This window comes from Cimex lectularius, unplaced genomic scaffold (assembly GCF_000648675.2).
Source record: "Cimex lectularius strain Harlan isolate CLEC.00 unplaced genomic scaffold, Clec_2.1 scaffold10, whole genome shotgun sequence".
In the NCBI taxonomy this organism is placed as follows: Eukaryota; Metazoa; Arthropoda; class Insecta; order Hemiptera; family Cimicidae; genus Cimex; species Cimex lectularius.
In genome coordinates this window covers 1,115,888-1,132,520 of record NW_019392665.1, presented here as the reverse complement: position 1 = coordinate 1,132,520, position 16,633 = coordinate 1,115,888, and the positions used below count along the sequence as shown (strand labels likewise).

At 36.3% G+C, this 16,633-nt stretch overlaps 3 protein-coding genes across 5 annotated transcripts; 1 reads left to right on the top strand and 2 right to left on the bottom strand.

Annotated features, from left to right (window-relative positions):
• Window positions 1–293: 293 nt before the first annotated feature.
• Window positions 294–4,151, bottom strand: LOC106667459 (transcriptional repressor NF-X1). Of its 3 annotated transcripts, XM_014395419.2 has the most exons (7): window positions 3,738–4,151; window positions 3,585–3,650; window positions 1,214–1,328; window positions 1,074–1,138; window positions 767–1,011; window positions 619–707; window positions 294–489 (listed from the first exon to the last, which is right to left on the bottom strand). In XM_014395419.2, exons 3-6 carry the CDS (start codon window positions 1,312–1,314, stop codon window positions 627–629), a joined length of 492 nt encoding a protein of 163 aa, XP_014250905.1. In that variant the 5' UTR covers window positions 1,315–1,328; window positions 3,585–3,650; window positions 3,738–4,151; the 3' UTR covers window positions 294–489; window positions 619–626. The 3 variants fall into 3 exon arrangements, with proteins under 3 accessions (XP_014250905.1, XP_014250904.1, XP_014250906.1); XM_014395418.2 differs by lacking the exon at window positions 294–489 and having other exon boundaries at window positions 565–707; XM_014395420.2 differs by lacking the exons at window positions 294–489; window positions 3,585–3,650 and having other exon boundaries at window positions 565–707; window positions 3,738–4,111.
• Window positions 4,152–5,089: 938 nt separating this feature from the next.
• LOC106667435 (importin-13) lies at window positions 5,090–12,061 on the top strand. The gene is made up of 14 exons (XM_014395389.2): window positions 5,090–5,362; window positions 6,450–6,617; window positions 6,684–6,836; window positions 6,941–7,013; window positions 7,090–7,264; window positions 7,325–7,460; window positions 7,537–7,749; window positions 7,824–8,006; window positions 8,078–8,716; window positions 10,533–10,715; window positions 10,775–10,915; window positions 10,989–11,205; window positions 11,266–11,596; window positions 11,662–12,061. Exons 1-14 carry the CDS (start codon window positions 5,210–5,212, stop codon window positions 11,762–11,764), a joined length of 2,868 nt encoding a protein of 955 aa, XP_014250875.1. The 5' UTR covers window positions 5,090–5,209; the 3' UTR covers window positions 11,765–12,061.
• A 2,050-nt stretch (window positions 12,062–14,111) lies between these two features.
• Window positions 14,112–16,161, bottom strand: LOC106667359 (COBW domain-containing protein 1-like). Its single transcript, XM_014395257.2, has 12 exons — window positions 15,846–16,161; window positions 15,678–15,774; window positions 15,528–15,619; window positions 15,296–15,355; window positions 15,190–15,227; window positions 15,064–15,134; window positions 14,911–14,997; window positions 14,799–14,843; window positions 14,687–14,743; window positions 14,563–14,620; window positions 14,236–14,479; window positions 14,112–14,175 (listed from the first exon to the last, which is right to left on the bottom strand). The coding sequence occupies exons 1-12, from the start codon at window positions 16,039–16,041 to the stop codon at window positions 14,114–14,116; spliced, it is 1,107 nt and encodes a 368-aa protein (XP_014250743.1). The 5' UTR covers window positions 16,042–16,161; the 3' UTR covers window positions 14,112–14,113.
• Between the last annotated feature and the right edge of the window lie 472 nt (window positions 16,162–16,633).

The window sequence follows — 16,633 nt, the reverse complement described above, 5'->3', positions numbered from 1 at the left end:
GATAGAAATTATAAATGATGTGGCGAGTGTGGAGTTCAATCCTTTTTAAAAAAGATGGTTCCTACTCACATTAAATTGTTGCAAAACAATTTAATGTAAGTAAGAACCATCTTTTTTAAAAAGGATTACAAATACAGGATACCAACCTATAACTCAAGGCAGCGAAACAATGTGAGGTTGTAATACGGTTATCTATAACCACGTTGTAACCATCCCACTGACATTTTAATCAAGTGTGCAAGTTAAATGTAGGATTTTGAAATGGTATATGAGATCCAAATAAGGTACATAAATAAAAAAAAAAGTTTTTTTATTCAAATAATATATACATACAATTAAAAAACAAAAAAATGGTAAACTGATTTTTATGTTAACTTGTTAGAGATGATGACGTTGAGAGGGGTCGCTTCCAGTCTGCTGTCCTCAATGTACAAATGGTTTCTACATGGTTATTTAAATGAAAAACTCATGTATGAAGTCTGAAGTTGTCTTAAAAACGTAAAAAAACTTAATATAATTAATATTTGAGGCACTTAATTGTTATTGCTTTTGAAAACATGTTCATACTTTGTAAAACTTATTTTTTTAATTACATATTAACAGTAAAAAGAAATTTACAGTTTACATCACAGGCAGGGTCCGGGGTGGCAAGATTCTCCACAATTCATACACCCGAGGTTGCAGGTGTGCGGCAAAATGTTTATGTTCTGCGGGCGAGTTAAAATAAATTGTATAACAAAATATTTAAAAACGGGAAATCACTTACATGTCTGGGATTTTCGACGCGTCCGCATAGGCACGTGTAGAGGGCGGGAAGTCTGACTGTGCAACGACATGACGGGCAGGTGTTGTTCTCCGAGAACCATCGCCGGATGCAGATGTAGTGGTAAGCCGAGCAGCATTCGCGGCAGAACCAGACCTGCTCCCTGTGGTAGCATCTTTCCTGGCATATCGGGCAGACTAGACAGTCATTGGATAATTTGCCCATTATGTCGCTTCTTCTCTGGCGAACTGGAAAATTAAACAGGGGGGGGGGTAAATATTTAAATCCTATAAGCGTCATCTGGCATTACTTATGTTCTCATCGCTGCGTCTTGTACTGTTCCTCCGTCTTCTCTCCCTCTCCAGGTTAATATGACTGAAAAGAGAGAGAAAAATATTCAGTTTTTTATTAAAAAAAAAAAAAAAAAAAAAAAAAAATCGATCAATTTACTCTCTTTCCTGCTCTGCCTCTTCACTATTATAATAGTGTGTGTAGAACGCAAATGCGACTGCCAACGCAATGCCGGCCACCATTGTGATGACTTTGTACATTTTACTTTTTCCTCCTGCGATAATAAAAAATAAATTAATAGAGAAAAAAAGTCGCACACTACATACTATAGAAATTGTTATCATTGTTTATTTTTAAATTAAACATCAGATCTAAAAATGCAATTATTTTCCTCAGAAACAAAAAATTGGCAATTGAGAAAAGAAGGTTAAAAAGAACAAAGCCATATGAACTAGTGTAGTTAAAAATTAGTGAAATGTAAACATTATTGTAACAATGGTTTTATAAGAATGTAAATATTTATTTATTCTATATATTATTCTAATAAAACCAGTTTTAATAAATTAAATTTAAAAAAACAAGCATATATAACGATGATCTCATCTGCAGATTATGCAATGATGAGGAAACAGCTCAATGGAATTTAACCTAGCATAAACGACAAACCTAGGGAATAAAACTGAGCAATAACCTAATGACCTAATACTTTTGAGAAGGGTTGAGTCGATTGCACTGAACTAGGGAACTACAATACCTAGAAGGCTGCAGTGCCTGAGGAGCGCAAACCTTGCTTCCTAATTTCATCATCACTCTTATCAATCTTCATTCAGATACATCGATTCGACAATTGTCAGAAATCTTCCTAGAACTTGTGGATCAGCATTTCCTTGCTTGTTTACCGTAATTATCCATTATATACAATTTTTTGGATCAGAGTTGCACAATTGGTTTCGAACATTTCACATCTATAAATTAGGTATTTCATGTTTGCTCGGTTGCAGAGAAGGTTGATTATTATTCTGAATCTATTGAGGTATGCTTGTTCTCCGTATTCAATTAGAGCCATTGGTAATCTACCACTATGCCTATTTCTTATTTGTTAGGAGGAAATTGTTGGAAAAATCCTTTTTGTTGTTCAGCCTTTTTCTGTATTTGTCCATTCATGTTTCCATTGGGCCGGGCCGTTGTTCACTTCCTTATCTTTTTTTTTTTTTTTTTTTTTTGCATTGATATGTATCGATTAGCTTGTTAGCGCGGATACTATTACGTGCTTGTATCCAACCCATCTTGATCTTTGTATTTAAATTCATCTCCAAATTCCATATTTTTCTAATCATTTCTGCCTCCCTGTTGTAAATTTTGTGATTCGCTGTTACCTTGAGGATAACGTCACTGTCTGTTCTGAGTTGGATCTTTCTGTTGTCTTCCGAGTCTCTCGTTTTTTTAAATTACATTTTGATCCATTGTAATGCCTTCAGGATTGTAAATAATTCAGCCTGATTTTTGCTAAACCGGGAGTTTGTGCATTTCACCGTATATTTCTGAACCTCTGTTCAATACGACAAATGCACAACCCACATTTTCTTCACCAATTTTACTGCTATCTGTAAACAAGTAAAATTGTTGGCCCTCTGAGTACAGTTGGCCATGTTCCAACTGTTAGTGGGCTTTCAATTTTATATGCTGGGAATGTTTGTTATTTAATTGGATTCGTTATCATGTATATTTCTTCTATACACATAACTTAACATATAGAAAAAAACCTAGGAAATGAAATTGTAGCAGCGACAGACAATAACCTAATACTTCTAAGAAGAAGGATAGAGTCGATTGCACTAAACCAGGGAACAAGGAAGGTGCAATAAGCCAGAAGGCCTGGGGAACACAAACCTCACTTCTTAGTCTCCTTATCACCATCATCATCGATAGAATTTATCAAAGGAAATAGGAAAAAACCACGAATACTAGCAGGATTCTTAACAGGACACTGCAAACTAAACAGACATTTAAATAAGATTGACATATGTGCAATTTCTACAAAGAAGCGTAAGAGTCACAAACACATCTATTAACAAACTGAGGCGCTACACTTACTCGCAGTAGGAAATGCTTCAATGTGTAGGAGGAATTCAAACCACTGAAACTGGGCGTACTAATCAAATGCCTTGAAATAGGACTCAGTGGTGTGCTACAGGCACAGAACAGAGGATAAAACCTTAAAGGGCGCAGTGTATTACACACTCCAACTAATATGCATCTATATCTGATTCCCAACCGAGACGTGGAATGGGAAGGCCTGGCTAATGAGAGATAATAAATGAATAAAGATCTCAGTAGAGCCCAAATTGAGCGAAGGAACAAAGGAGCCATAGCAGAGCCACAGTGTGATAATTTGATTGATGATCAATCACTGACTCACAAGCTCTATGTCGTTCCATCTTTTATTTTCTCGTATTGACTGTCAGTGTATCAAAACTACGTGTTTTTTCCGATTTTATTTTTATAAAGATGACAAGAAAAAATCATTTACCTCCTTTTCAAAGCTGGTATTTAATAGATTTTCACTGGCCTCACGCTTGATTTTCCCAGAAGGGACCTTTTAAAATCGGAATGATAACACAATTGAAAGATACTTCAGTACAAATTTAAAAAAAAGAAAGTATTGGGGGAGAAAAAAACATACCAACTTCGTAGTTCTTCCAGCCCGAAAAAAATCCGTCAAGAGCGAGATTCTCTGATACCGACAGTGCTGATGACAGGGGAAAAACTCAGTGAGGGGAGAAATAATCTCCGGGCGGAAAATCCCGGAAAATGCGGAAGAAAAACCCACCCTTTACTGGGGGAAAAAAATGCCAAAAAACCCGTTGTTTAGCCTTTATGAGGTAATATAATTTAAGTCTTTTCACATTGGATATTGATTTAAACCGGTTGATTATTGATTAAGCGTTGGAATGATTACCGCCAAAATACAATTAAGATTGAGATTGACATTTATGATTGATTTTATACGATTCATTAGTTAAAAAAAGGTTCATAATTGATCAATTGTAATTAATTTTTGTCATTATTAGTGAGAAACAGGTCGACTTGTTTGTTGTTTTGTCGAAATCAAAGAGGGGGCACCCCGTTTGAGAAAGCCAATTTTTGTGAAAAAAAACGCCTAATTATATTTTTTAAACCTAAAAAATTATTGATTTTGGTTTAATGCGAGAAATTTTGATTTATTTATTTTTTTCATTATTATTGGAAATTACATTTTAGTCAGCGCTTTGGTTCATCAAGGCAGTGGACATTCTGCTCAGCTGTTCCGTCCCCCAGCATTTTCAAAAGCAGATGCCTGATGTATTTTATATATTTATTTTTATTTTATTTAACATCCAGCCTTTTTATATTAATAATTGAAGTAATAATAATTTTTAAAAACTACGAAAATTGTCAACAAAAAAAATCTAGCGTTTGCGAGGCAATATAATTTATGCCTGTTCAAATTGGATATTGATTTAAACCGGTTGATTAATTATTGATTACGCCTGGGATTGATAACCGCCAAAATTCAATTATGATTGATTTTATACGATTCATTACTTAAAAAAATAGTTCGTAATTGTAGTAATTATTATTGAGAAACAAATCGACTTATTTAATGTTTTGTAGGAGAATAACAAGGGACTTAGTATACAACCTTGACGGGCACCCGATCTGACCCAAAACATAATTTTGAAATGTCCCCTGGTTACTGCCGAAGATGATTCAAGCTTCAACCAATGTTTAATAATTGAACGATTATAATTAATTTTAGAAATAAGTCTATTAATAATTAGTTTGGTTTGATGTTTAGATAAAATTCCGGAGGGGCGTCGGCTTTGAGTACAAAAACCAAAATTTCCCCCCGGATAAAATGGCTGATTAAATATTTTAAAATCGAACAAAAATCTAATCATTTATTAGATTTTTGTTTAATGCGTAAAATTTCAAAGAAAGGGATTTTTTTTTAATTTGGAAATTCGTTTTTAGTTGTTTATCAGGGCACCGTTAGTCAGCTGTTCCGTCCCACTTCGTAGTTTTCAAACGCTAACAACGATCAAGTCAGCGGTCCAAGGCTGTCCTCGTCCTCATCTGGATTGCGGTCGAATCCGTCGATCCGACCGTCCTGATATGGAGGTGCTCGTCGAGAATGTGGAAAGCGCTTTGGCCCAGTTTTACAGGATCAACTCCACGCTCCAGGCCGAGGCTCATCATTGGCTCATGATGCTTCAGAACTCGTCTCACGCCTGGAGCCTCGTCTGGGAACTCCTCCAGCCGAATAGGGTGAGAAAGTTTATTTACATTTTACTTTACAATCAGTTGAATTACGATTCACCTAGCCTGGGCCATCACGGTTTATATGATTTCGTTAACTTATAACATCAATTTTGGCGTTTTATCATGTCATAGTCACACTGCGTACCTGTCACCGGTGACTCCTATACAGATCTGACTTCGTAAACATAGCCGATATGTCTTACCACTTAAGTAATTAATGTATTTTATGAACAATCTTTCTCTTACTCTTAACGGAGTATTTGTACAGCAGAAGTTTACAACCATGTCAATAGCAGATTTCATATTTTGTGTCACTGTCGATTCCATTTCACTGCTTGTACAGTATAAACATGGCCGACATCGAGTCTGGTCTACTTGAATACAAAAGTTACTTAAGTTATACTTGAGTACAAAACAAGTTTTTGTAAAGATTATTTTCTCTTCTTCAAGACTGATTAACTGTACTGCAGCTTAATGTCTAATACGCTTTTAATGATTTATTCCATGTGATGTGTCTGTCGACTTCTTATTAGGTTGTATGAGGAGAAAAATGGTCGACATCATATCTCACCACTCAGTATTAATTAATATATTTTATGAACAATCTGATTTTATCTTCGCTGAATGGTTTATTTGTACAACATCATAAGGTTTAATTCGCTTTCAATGAAATATTCCATGTTACATGTCACTGTCGACTTCATGTCAGTCTGTGTCAGAAAAAAATGGCATACATTAAGTCTAGTCGACTTGAATTCAAATATTTACTAAATTTTATCAAGATTATTTTATCTTCCTCGAAAGATTAATTGTACTGCAGCATGGCATTTAATACACTTTCGATTGGAGATTTTTTTTTTTTTCTACCGTCAGGCTGTAATAGCGTAAACATAGATGCCACTGGGTCATGTATGATTAAAACATTAAACATTTTTAAATCCAAAACGAATTCATTGTAATGTTTGATACACTGTCAGAGCCAGATTTGTTGAACTTATGACCAATTAGCTTCTTCAGAACAATCATTACTTATGGAATGAAATAAATTTAAAAGTGTACTAAATGTTTAAAAAAAAATTATATGTTGTTTCAGACCTGCGAGGCTCAGTTTTTCGGCTCGAACACTCTCTATTTGAAAATAGTCAACAACTGGGCTGAGGTTACGGAGGACGAGTACGAAACAATGAAGGGTAATATTCTCCAGGCGATAATCGCCTACTCGTCCGGGCCGAAGATAGTACTCAACAGGCTTTGCTCCGCCGTGAGTAAAACAATCTTTATAACTCGGTGTAGAATAATTTTCTAAATTGTTTTCTTTGAATTGCAGCTCGCCGTCTTCTTGCTGAAAGTGACGCCACAATACTGGAAGAACTCAATCGAAGATATCTACAACATATTCAGGCCAGAAAACCTGCCTAACATCTCGCAGGAAAGATCTGTCTGGATATTGCTTGAAGTCCTCTCAGTCATTCCCAATGAGGTAAATCATCTCTCATTTTATATCAGTCACTCATTGAATTATTTACTTTATTTTATTTATTTCACATAAAGCGAATTTAAAATTCGGGCTCATCACTTTTACAGCTGAGCTCGGTGACATTGGTACATTCACAGAGAATCGCAGTGAAGGAGGCATTAAAGCTAGCCTGGCCTCAAGGTACAAATTTGATAGTCTTACAGAATTTATCATTTTATTTTTTATTTACTTATTTATTTTTTTTAATTTTTAAAAGTCATGGTGACGCTTGAAAGCCTTTTGGATTACAACAATAGCGAGATCAGGTCACTTGCGGCAAAGGGTGTCTACACTTGGGTCTCACTTGACAACACAGTCCTGCCCGATTGCCTGGGCATAGCTGCAAAACTTGTCAACGTGATCCAGGAGGCGCAGGCCAGTGATCCTTTCGAGTAAGTATACGGTGACGTTGTGTACAGTATTACTGTTAATACAACATTTGCTCTTTTCAGGGACTGCGATCATGAAATCGAGGCGCTTTGCCAAATCATGACCAACCCTTCGACGCATGAGTACAAACGATCGATACTGCCTGGCCTCGAGATCATACTCCGTACACTTCCTCTCTTGCAGAAATCCAAAAACCAAGTATGTGCAAGATTTTGTATTTATTCTAAATAAAATTTATTTTTATTCATATTTAATTTTCCTGCTCACCTGGAAGGATTTTATTACAAATTTATACAATTTGTACATATTGTTCGGCGAGGCTCACGGTTATATTTTACTGGAACACCTGGCATCCAACGACAGCCACAGTGTAGAAATTATTAAAACGTGGCTGCAGTCCTTGCTCACTTGTCTTTCAACGCCTGGCTCTTTTCCAAACGATGAGACTTACAGCCATCTAATGGTCTCATTCTGGTCGACACTTCATGTAGGGTTTTTTTCTCTCTCTTAATATTCATAATTATCAACCTGTACAATGCTATTTTCGCGTCTCATTTCTAGGACGACAGGAATATGCTGGATGAGGAATCAAAGAAAATTGTCTCCGACATACTTGAGCCCCTATACAAGGAGGTTTGCCGCATTCTACTGTACAAGTCACAGTACCCGCCGGACGGGGTCACCCTCACTGCATCCGAAGCGGAACTTCTCAGGATATACAGGCAGGACATTGCCGATACGATTGTAAGCCCTCATAAACAATTTTTATGATTTTTGCCTCTTTTTTTTTGTTAATTAGAACTTTTTTTTTCTAGGTAAATTGTTATTTATTTATTAGGAAATTTTTAATATCTTTGCTTGAGAACACATTGCGGAATGCGAAGACGTGGCAGGAGGTCGAATCAGTGTTGCACCTCGTACACTCGTTGGCCGAGACGCCATGGAACTGCGAGGAGGAAGACTGCGACGGTATAGAAGGCGATGAAAACAATGTCATCCTGTCTGGCATGGTAGACCAGGAGGAGCGTAAAGCTGTGATATCACTTCTTGTCAATGTCCCGCCCAACTTGGTCAACGCTCAGGTCGTAAACTCACTCAACATGGCCATCGGCGCGTATGCCGAATGGTGGGAGTACCACAGCGACATGCTCTCCTGCCTTATAACGACCCTCGTAACGTCGCTGCAAAACCCTTCAACGTCGACTTCGGCGACCATGGCGCTCAAAGATGTGACAAGAGAGTGCACGACTTCAATCAAGCCGTACGTTCCAGCGTTGCTCAATGCTTGTCAAGAGGCTCTCGATCACAAGAGGCTCCGTGAGGACGAGTGCATAAGGATCATGTACTCGATCGGGAAACTCCTATCACTAATTCCTTACGAAGATATGGTCTCAAAACTTGAAATCATCGTTAACGACTACACCACTGACATTGCCAATGCACTCAGCCAAGAGGTACTTATTTTTTACTCATGATATATATAGTAATTTATATTATAGATATTTACAGCTTGGTCAATTAAACTATATGTCCAAAGCTTAGCCATATTTCTCTACATATCCATAGTACAACCTCTTTTTACGATCAATGCATTCATGTACAACCAACATATAGTCTCATATCTTCATATAACCTGACCATAATCATATAATTATGGAATAATTGTAGTCTAACATTTTTTCCTTATATCATATAAATAAGTTGCTAGAGTCTGCTAGTCAACTTACATGCCTCTTATGTAAATCATACCTTTTTCCTTTTTTTTTTTTCTTTTTTTTCCAACAAACAGTATGGTCATATTATGATGATTTTATCCCAAATGTTTTAATAGAGCGTTTTAGGAGGATATCAATTCCCTTCTCTGCCTGGGGCAAAATACGCCCAGGTTCCTAACCATACCTTATCTGAGATTCAAATAGTTATGACACAATAACACAACAAATATGATGTTTCCTTATATTTTGACCTCAACAGTTTAACTTATGATTTTTCCTTCTTGAAGGTGGGATAATAGGTCATCTAGATCTAGATGACCTATTATCCCACCTTCAAGAAGGAAAATCATAAGTACAACAAATATGTAAACAAGAAGAAATTATCGTAAAGGAAAAAAGTTCGAAGCAAATCAAAAGAAAATTACACAATATTTTTTTAGAACATGAATTTTTACAAACATATTTCAAAATTTTTACATACTTGTTTAAAATTTATTATTTTATATTGATTTTTTTAATGTTTCAAATATGTTCACATAATAAATTTATTTTTAAATACATAATAAATATAAATATTTTGGCAATATTGATAATGGTACCCACCCCTCCACAACAGGCAATTTTTCGGTTCCCTTAGCTGTCGGTTGTAGATGGGTTTCATTGTATTTTTTTCAAAATTGTCGCCCAAAATTTCCCTGAGTATACACCCAGACAACAAAATTTCTGTCTTGCCCCTTCGTATTCTGGGCATGTTAAAATTATACGCTTTATGTTTTCCGGTTCATTTTGGAGCTGCTCGAACGCTAATTTTATGCATGTATGCACCGCAAATGCAGCATGCGGCGAATGCATAAATCATAGCAAAAAATTCTTTTGTGCCATTAATTCCAGAGAATCATGGTTTGATCCTATTTCTGTAACTGTGAATTTACATAGAAAACCCGCAGTTTCCCGGGTGTACCACCATTCTTGCTTCGACTGTTAGGTAAATAGGAGTTTTCTCATCTTCAGCCGATGCCACAATGTCAATGACTCCGGCAAAAAACTGCCTTTTTCTGCTGAGTCTGTTTGTCATAGTATGGCATTAATTATTTTCGGTAGTAGATATTCACACCTTGCATTTATAACTAGACCATTTATATTGATTTATATTTTTTATGTAAAGTATGGTTGAGCTGGGACTCTCAGTACCCTGGCACTTCAGTATTCGAGACACCAAGTCATCAGTCCAACTGCCCCCCCCCCCAATATTCAAATTGTGTGTAATTGAGTTGAATTCTCAGCTACACATGAAGTGGCCACAGGTACCTTTTATTTAAGTGCAGGTTCTTTAGTAATTATTCGATATGTTTTGGTTTATTCCAATTAATTATTTCAATTGATTTATAGTTTTTATGTAAAGTATGGTTAAGATGAAAAATTAATGTCACAAGTGAATCCCAAACCTCCATGGTTGGTATGTTGATTTGGTTTGTAGTATATAGCCAGTTATAACCTACTATTTATTATAAATAAATAATTATAAATTGAATATAGTTATATTTTTGTTGAACAGAATAACGACTCAGCCAGGGATATTATAGTGATGAGGCTGAAAATGTTGGCGAATCTGTGTTCATCGATTTACCTGAATGAAAAGGTAAATGGCGATTCGCCGGTCATGATCATACTCAGGAGGTTACTGCCACTGCTGAGAGCGATAACAGAACATTGGTCGTCCAGTCCGGTCGTAACCGAGGTAAGCTTGTCATATTGATGGTTTCGTTACTCGTAAATAAACTTTTTTTGGCATTCCAGCAAGTTTGTAAGTGTATCAAAAGTTCGATAATAACCCTTATCGATGACCGGTCAATACCGTTGGTCGAGGAGTTCGTCCGATTGGCCCTCTCCGGTTATATTGTCCAGCCTAATACCGTCATGCTCGAGCTCACAAAACAGGTATTTTTAATGTTTTATTTATTTATCTTTTTTTTTTAAAGTAAATTATTCAATCTGAGGGTTTTTTAAATAGTTGTATATAATGTTTGGTAAATCGCCATCACACAACCAATTGCTCATGAATTTGATACGTTCTGTGTCGGATACGACGATGTCACTGGTCATGAACAATGAAGGTTCGAGTTCAGCAGATGTTGTACAAGTTTATTTCACCCTTATAACAGCTATATGTAAGCGAAACATGGCGTTTCTCGAGGCGACAATCAACCTGAGCGGACTTTTCAGTTTTGGTAAGCTTTTTTATATGTTTGATTTAAAACTCGGTCGTAATAAAAGACGGTTTTGTACAGCTACATCTGCACTAACGATGCCGGAGGGCCATACGGTGAGCACCGCCGGGCAGCTCCTCTGCATGATAATCTCAAACAGCCAGCACTACCAATGGGCGGCACAGATTGTAAACACCCACGGCGAACACCTCGTACACACCATGCTGATGTGCATCGGGCATGACACATCGCCACGCAGCGTACTGAACGTTTTTGCCGATATTTTCATCGCTCTGAACAAGATGACGCCGAACTTGGCGCATTGGCTCGACTTAAACCTGAGCAGGCAGAACTTCCCGACTGAGAAGGCGGACAATGCTTCAAAAAAAAATTTTATCTTACTCTTGCTCAAGTGAGTAAAGAAAATAATTTTTTAAGAATAATTCAAAAATTTAAAAATAAAAATTGTATTTAAAGGGAACGAACCTCGTCGAAACTTCTTGAACATATAAAGGCGTTTATGTTCATCTGCCGTGGTGTAGTGCAATACCAGGCCAGCACACCGTCCTCAAACGACTAGAGCACTTCCCATCGCCATTTCCCATCACTTCCTCGTACGTTGTAAATAATATTGTAAAATACACTGAAGGGCAGTCTTAGTCCACCTTGTACATACAGCGTAGACACTCATCCCCGCCAGCCTGCCCTCGTATATCGACGCCCCTTCTTAAACGGAAACAAATAATTAGTATTTAAATTTTATCAACTCGTATATAAATTATTTAATCAGCAATCTGAAAATCTTTTCCTAGCTTAGTCAATTTGTTTATTTCTACCATCATTGTTGTTGTTTTTATTACAAGATGAATTTTTTTTTTTAAATTATGGTTTTTCTTTTTAAGGATTTGACTTAATACGTGAAACCCCTCTTACCATACAATTTTTGCATTCCCTGGCAAAAGAAAAAAACATACAATTTCTGTACATTTTAAACCTCCCTGTAATGGAACCCCTCCATACTGATCACATTACTGTCAGTCTCCATTAGAATAATTTACTCCTATAGAATGGACGTAAACCATAAAAATATATTAAATTTTACGTGTGAAAAAATATTTATTGTTATGATAATTTTTTTTAAATTTATTTTTATTTTTTTAAATAAAAACTTTTCAGGAAGGTACACTAGGTATCACATGTAATCCTTTACTGAGAGATAATCAGAACAGTTTAAATTTTGCGCTCTGACACAGCTGTCGACCCATACAGGATGGTGAGAATATTGCACTCTAGTCTCTACTAGAGAACTTTTACACCAAAGTTCAGAGAAGCAGTGTGTTGTTTAAAATGGTGTTTTTATCTGCGTCCCGGTTCACTCGTCTTCTCATCAAGCATCGCAGCAATGGGGGATTAGAGTTAAGCTGAGTAAATAACATTTTTGAGCAGCGTTGTTGGATTCGTGATTTCACCGTTTTCTTCAGAAAGCATGAGCAAATTTTTTACGGTTTCTTTAAATTCTAGACTTAATGCTGATATTTCCAGTCGTCAGTTCTTCATTTGGATGAGAAGGGCATTATCAAAAAAAAAAAAAAAAAGCCTTTTTGGGTAATCCTTCTTACCTTCAATCGTATTTTTACTGCCTTGTACAAATGTGAAAATCATGACGCTCATTCAATATGCTTTGTAGACTGCTGGAAGGGCATGAACACAGACATGTTTTAGACCCCGAGGCCTAGTTGATTTTCTTATCACAACCAGGTGTAAATTTTCCTGATGTGTTACTTTATCACCTTTACATCTGAGTCAAGCTTATAGGTAAGTGTTTTCTTGAGCAATTTCTTAAAATTCAGTCCTGTTTCATCAGCGTTACATGGAGGAACTGCATATTCTCAGATAAATTTAAGGATTTTAAATTTTCGCTTGCCTCGTGAACATAGAGAGAATATCCGACCTTGGTTTATACCATGATGTCCTTTCCATTTCCCCAGGCATTCTGAACTGAACGAAGATAAACGGTCACGTCCTAGTTTTTCATTTAAAGTAACAGTTTATGCTTGCATACCTTGGGAACCCTCTTTGAACAAAAATCTTTCTTTCTTTCTATTCTGTTTCCAGTCTAGAACAGTATGTTTGCCCACAGCTAAATCGAGGGCAGTGGTTTTATTGGGCTCAACCTATCCAGTTGGTTCAAAGCCTGCATGTTGATACCTACAGAATTTTTTTTTAAATCATTACACGACTTGCAAACACAAAGTTCTCAAGTTTAAGAAGCTGAGCCAGTGAAAAGTTAGTTATGTTTTGTACTTTGCATATATTCAGGGCTTAGGTGAATTATGTTTTTAGTGAGAATGACCTGACCCTGGCATGAGTACCCGGTCATTCAGGACGTATAGATTCTAAGCAAATGAGCTGCTAGATGATAATCATCAATATATGTCTGTACATACATATAGAATCCGTATCATTTCAATGGATACATGGCATACAAGTGTAAAAGATTCATAGATTCTAAGCAAATGAGCCGCTAGATGAAAATCATCAATATATGTCTGTATATACATATAGAATCCGTAACATTTCAATGGATAAAAGTGTAAATAGGTATGTACACATAAACAAATGGGTTTTTAATACATTGTTCATGTTAAATGTGCTTGCATTTATGTATATAAATGATAAGGAAGAAGAACCTTTATATCACAGGTTTGTCAATATTTACTCAAATTCAATCATCGAGTCATAAGACAGGAAATTTGTGTAAAAAGTGTAAGTACAATTTTTTTTTTGTCAACCAATTTCTTCACTATATATTATTTTTTGAACACTCTCTGCCATGTTTGTACGTTGTAATAAACATGCCAAATTTCGGTATGCTATTATTTTAATAAAACAGACTGAGGCAAGTTAGGGAGAAAAGAAAACACATATATTACTCAGTTTTTATAAATTCTTTGAGCATGTCCATTAAGCAGTCTTTGTCGAGAAATTTACCTGGAAAGAAAATAAAACAGTTACACTTCAAAATTCAAAGTATAGAATTGTCTCATTTACCGATGAAGACGAGAACGGTATCCTGAGTCTGGTCCATCTGTATCGGTTCGATGTCATATGTCGAGTACACAGTCTGAAGCATGACATGCCCCTCGCCCGTGTTTACGACCCCCTTTGCCCGGAAGACCTCTGCCGTCTCCCCGTCCTTGTTCTTCAACGCCTTCGCCCAGAGAAGCTTTTGCACGAAGTCATCAATCGACTTCTTGTCCATTTTCCCAACGCGGAGCGTGACGGTGCCAATCGTCTGTGATGAAAATCAACCAATTGACCTTTCTTTTGTGTCTCTGTGTAAAAATATCACTGTAAGATTATGATTTAGGGTCTTACTTTATCAACATGATTGTCGCCAGCCGCAGTTATTATTTCTTTAACAAGATACTGAATCCTTTAAAAAATATATGTTTAGAGCAATTATTGCAATAACAATTACAATATTGATTTGACGTCATACCTGTTTACATTGTTGCCAGAGTATGCGTTCAGGTCTAAAATCTTATCAAGGCACACCCTGAAAAGAAAATAAGGTTAGAAAACTACACTGAAGGAATGGTTTGGCGTTATACTTTGAGTAAGACGTTTCTACGATGGGCGCCGAGTCATTGATTGACCTGCGTATACAAGATAAAAATAAAAAATTATTTTTAAAAATGAAACATTTTATCATAGTTTACAAACTTTATGGCAGCTTTTACAGCATCCACCTCTTCAGGAAGTGCCAGGTCGGTTTTATTAAGCAGTATCACATCACCTAGCGCCACTTGCCTGTTCACACGAACAAAATGTAAAAATTATTTGGCCGTTTATACGTAACGTAGATCGTAGTCTTACCTGACAGGCGAATCTGCAGATTCATGTTCGTTCTCCAGCCTTTCCGTCGCCATCCGGCCCTTCGTCAATACCTGAATCAGCATACAGTAAAAAAAAAAAATTTCAGCCTTATTTGTTTTCTTTTACATTCAAACCGTTTTTCGCGTCGACAACTGAGATCACACCTGATCAAATAAATTAATTAATTAATCAATAATAAAATATTCAATAATTAGGAAAATGTAGAATTTACCGTCTAAGACAAGATCGCTGCAGAGTTCTTTGTCTAGCCAGAACATTGTTGCGATCGGCCCTGCAAAAGTTTACAGATTGAATAAACAAAGTAACACTTCTTTATTAAACGCAGATTTTCTGCTCTCCTTCCACTGAACGACTCTTGTGAATGATACCTTACAAGATCCACATTTATCTAACTTTTTTTTTTAAATAGGCTACTTATCGATGTACAAGGTGATAAAACAGACCTGGATCGGCGAGGCCTGTCGTCTCGAGCAGGAGGTAGTCGAATTTTCCTCTCTTTTTCATGAGGTTCTCTATCGCCTTGATCCCATTGTCCCTGTGGGATTTGCAAAGTAAAAATAACCGGTCAGAGGAAAGACAAAACGTACACATACTTCACCGAACAGCATAGGCAACCATTACGTAGCTCGAGCCACTCCTCGTACAATTGGCCCTTCTCTCCAACAGACAAACTCTTCTCCATCGCGCTCCCTTTTCAATAAAAAAAATAAAAATACAAAATTTATATAAATTTGAATATTTAAACAAATGAATAAACTCACCCTCGCCGAACTCGTTGAGTATGACGGCGATTTTCTTGTTATGCTGTTCCGTGAGTATGTAGTTGAGGAGGGTCGTCTTACCTGCGCCCAGGTAACCGGTGATCAGGGTCACAGGGACCGGGTCGAACCTCGCCTCAACTAGCGAAGGCACCTCTTCGTCCGACAGATCCGAAACATCGTCCTCTATCATATCCATAAAGAAATGCAAACTATATTTTCAAAAAAATGTATATTAAATTATAACAATAACTGTTAAACAAAAAAATCAGATTCTGTATCAAACTATGATAGGAGGAGGTTATACTGATTATAGTGATATGCTGTGCACAGTGGTGCCGACACAATACTACACGATTTTTTGACTTTTTATTAATATTATTAATTAATTAAAAATTTTATTTAATTTTTTCTTTATTTTATCGCTTTTTTTTTTTACTTTTTTCCATTTTTGAACGTTTATAGTTAAAAGCTAATATTTTGATTTTGTATGTTTGTAAACAATGTTTTTCGTTTGGTCGGTTCCATTGGCATACATGTTTCTCTTCTGTCCGTTACGAAATTTGGACAGTCCAGTTTAAACTGTATTTAAGCCGTAATTGTTTTTTTATTGCACACCTAAACGTAAAAATGTTAAATTTATATTTTTGGGTTTAAATTGAGAAAATATTTTGTTTATTTTTTCGTTTGGTTGCTTCACGTTGCTTAACATCCGGTCATGATAGGACAGGTACAATGTGAATGGTCAGTTTAAACACGTTTTCCACGATTAAACCCTAATTATTTATTAT

What these genes read in the sequence shown, in the direction of transcription:
- LOC106667459 (XM_014395419.2), bottom strand. Translation starts at nt 1,314, where the DNA reads ATGTACAAAGTCATCACAATGGTGGCCGGCATTGCGTTGGCAGTCGCA. An exon ending in GAGGCAGAGCAGGAAAGAGA is followed by an intron (nt 1,139 to 1,213) that starts GTAAATTGATCG and finishes CTCTCTTTTCAG; the next exon opens with TCATATTAACCTGGAGAGGG. An exon ending in ACGCAGCGATGAGAACATAA is followed by an intron (nt 1,012 to 1,073) that starts GTAATGCCAGAT and finishes TTAATTTTCCAG; the next exon opens with TTCGCCAGAGAAGAAGCGAC.
- LOC106667435 (XM_014395389.2), top strand. Translation starts at nt 5,210, where the DNA reads ATGGAGGTGCTCGTCGAGAATGTGGAAAGCGCTTTGGCCCAGTTTTAC. An exon ending in TCTCAGTCATTCCCAATGAG is followed by an intron (nt 6,837 to 6,940) that starts GTAAATCATCTC and finishes TCACTTTTACAG; the next exon opens with CTGAGCTCGGTGACATTGGT. An exon ending in GAGCGGACTTTTCAGTTTTG is followed by an intron (nt 11,206 to 11,265) that starts GTAAGCTTTTTT and finishes GGTTTTGTACAG; the next exon opens with CTACATCTGCACTAACGATG.
- LOC106667359 (XM_014395257.2), bottom strand. Translation starts at nt 16,041, where the DNA reads ATGGATATGATAGAGGACGATGTTTCGGATCTGTCGGACGAAGAGGTG. An exon ending in GCTGTAAAAGCTGCCATAAA is followed by an intron (nt 14,844 to 14,910) that starts GTTTGTAAACTA and finishes TTGTATACGCAG; the next exon opens with GTCAATCAATGACTCGGCGC. An exon ending in GTAGAAACGTCTTACTCAAA is followed by an intron (nt 14,744 to 14,798) that starts GTATAACGCCAA and finishes TTTTCTTTTCAG; the next exon opens with GGTGTGCCTTGATAAGATTT.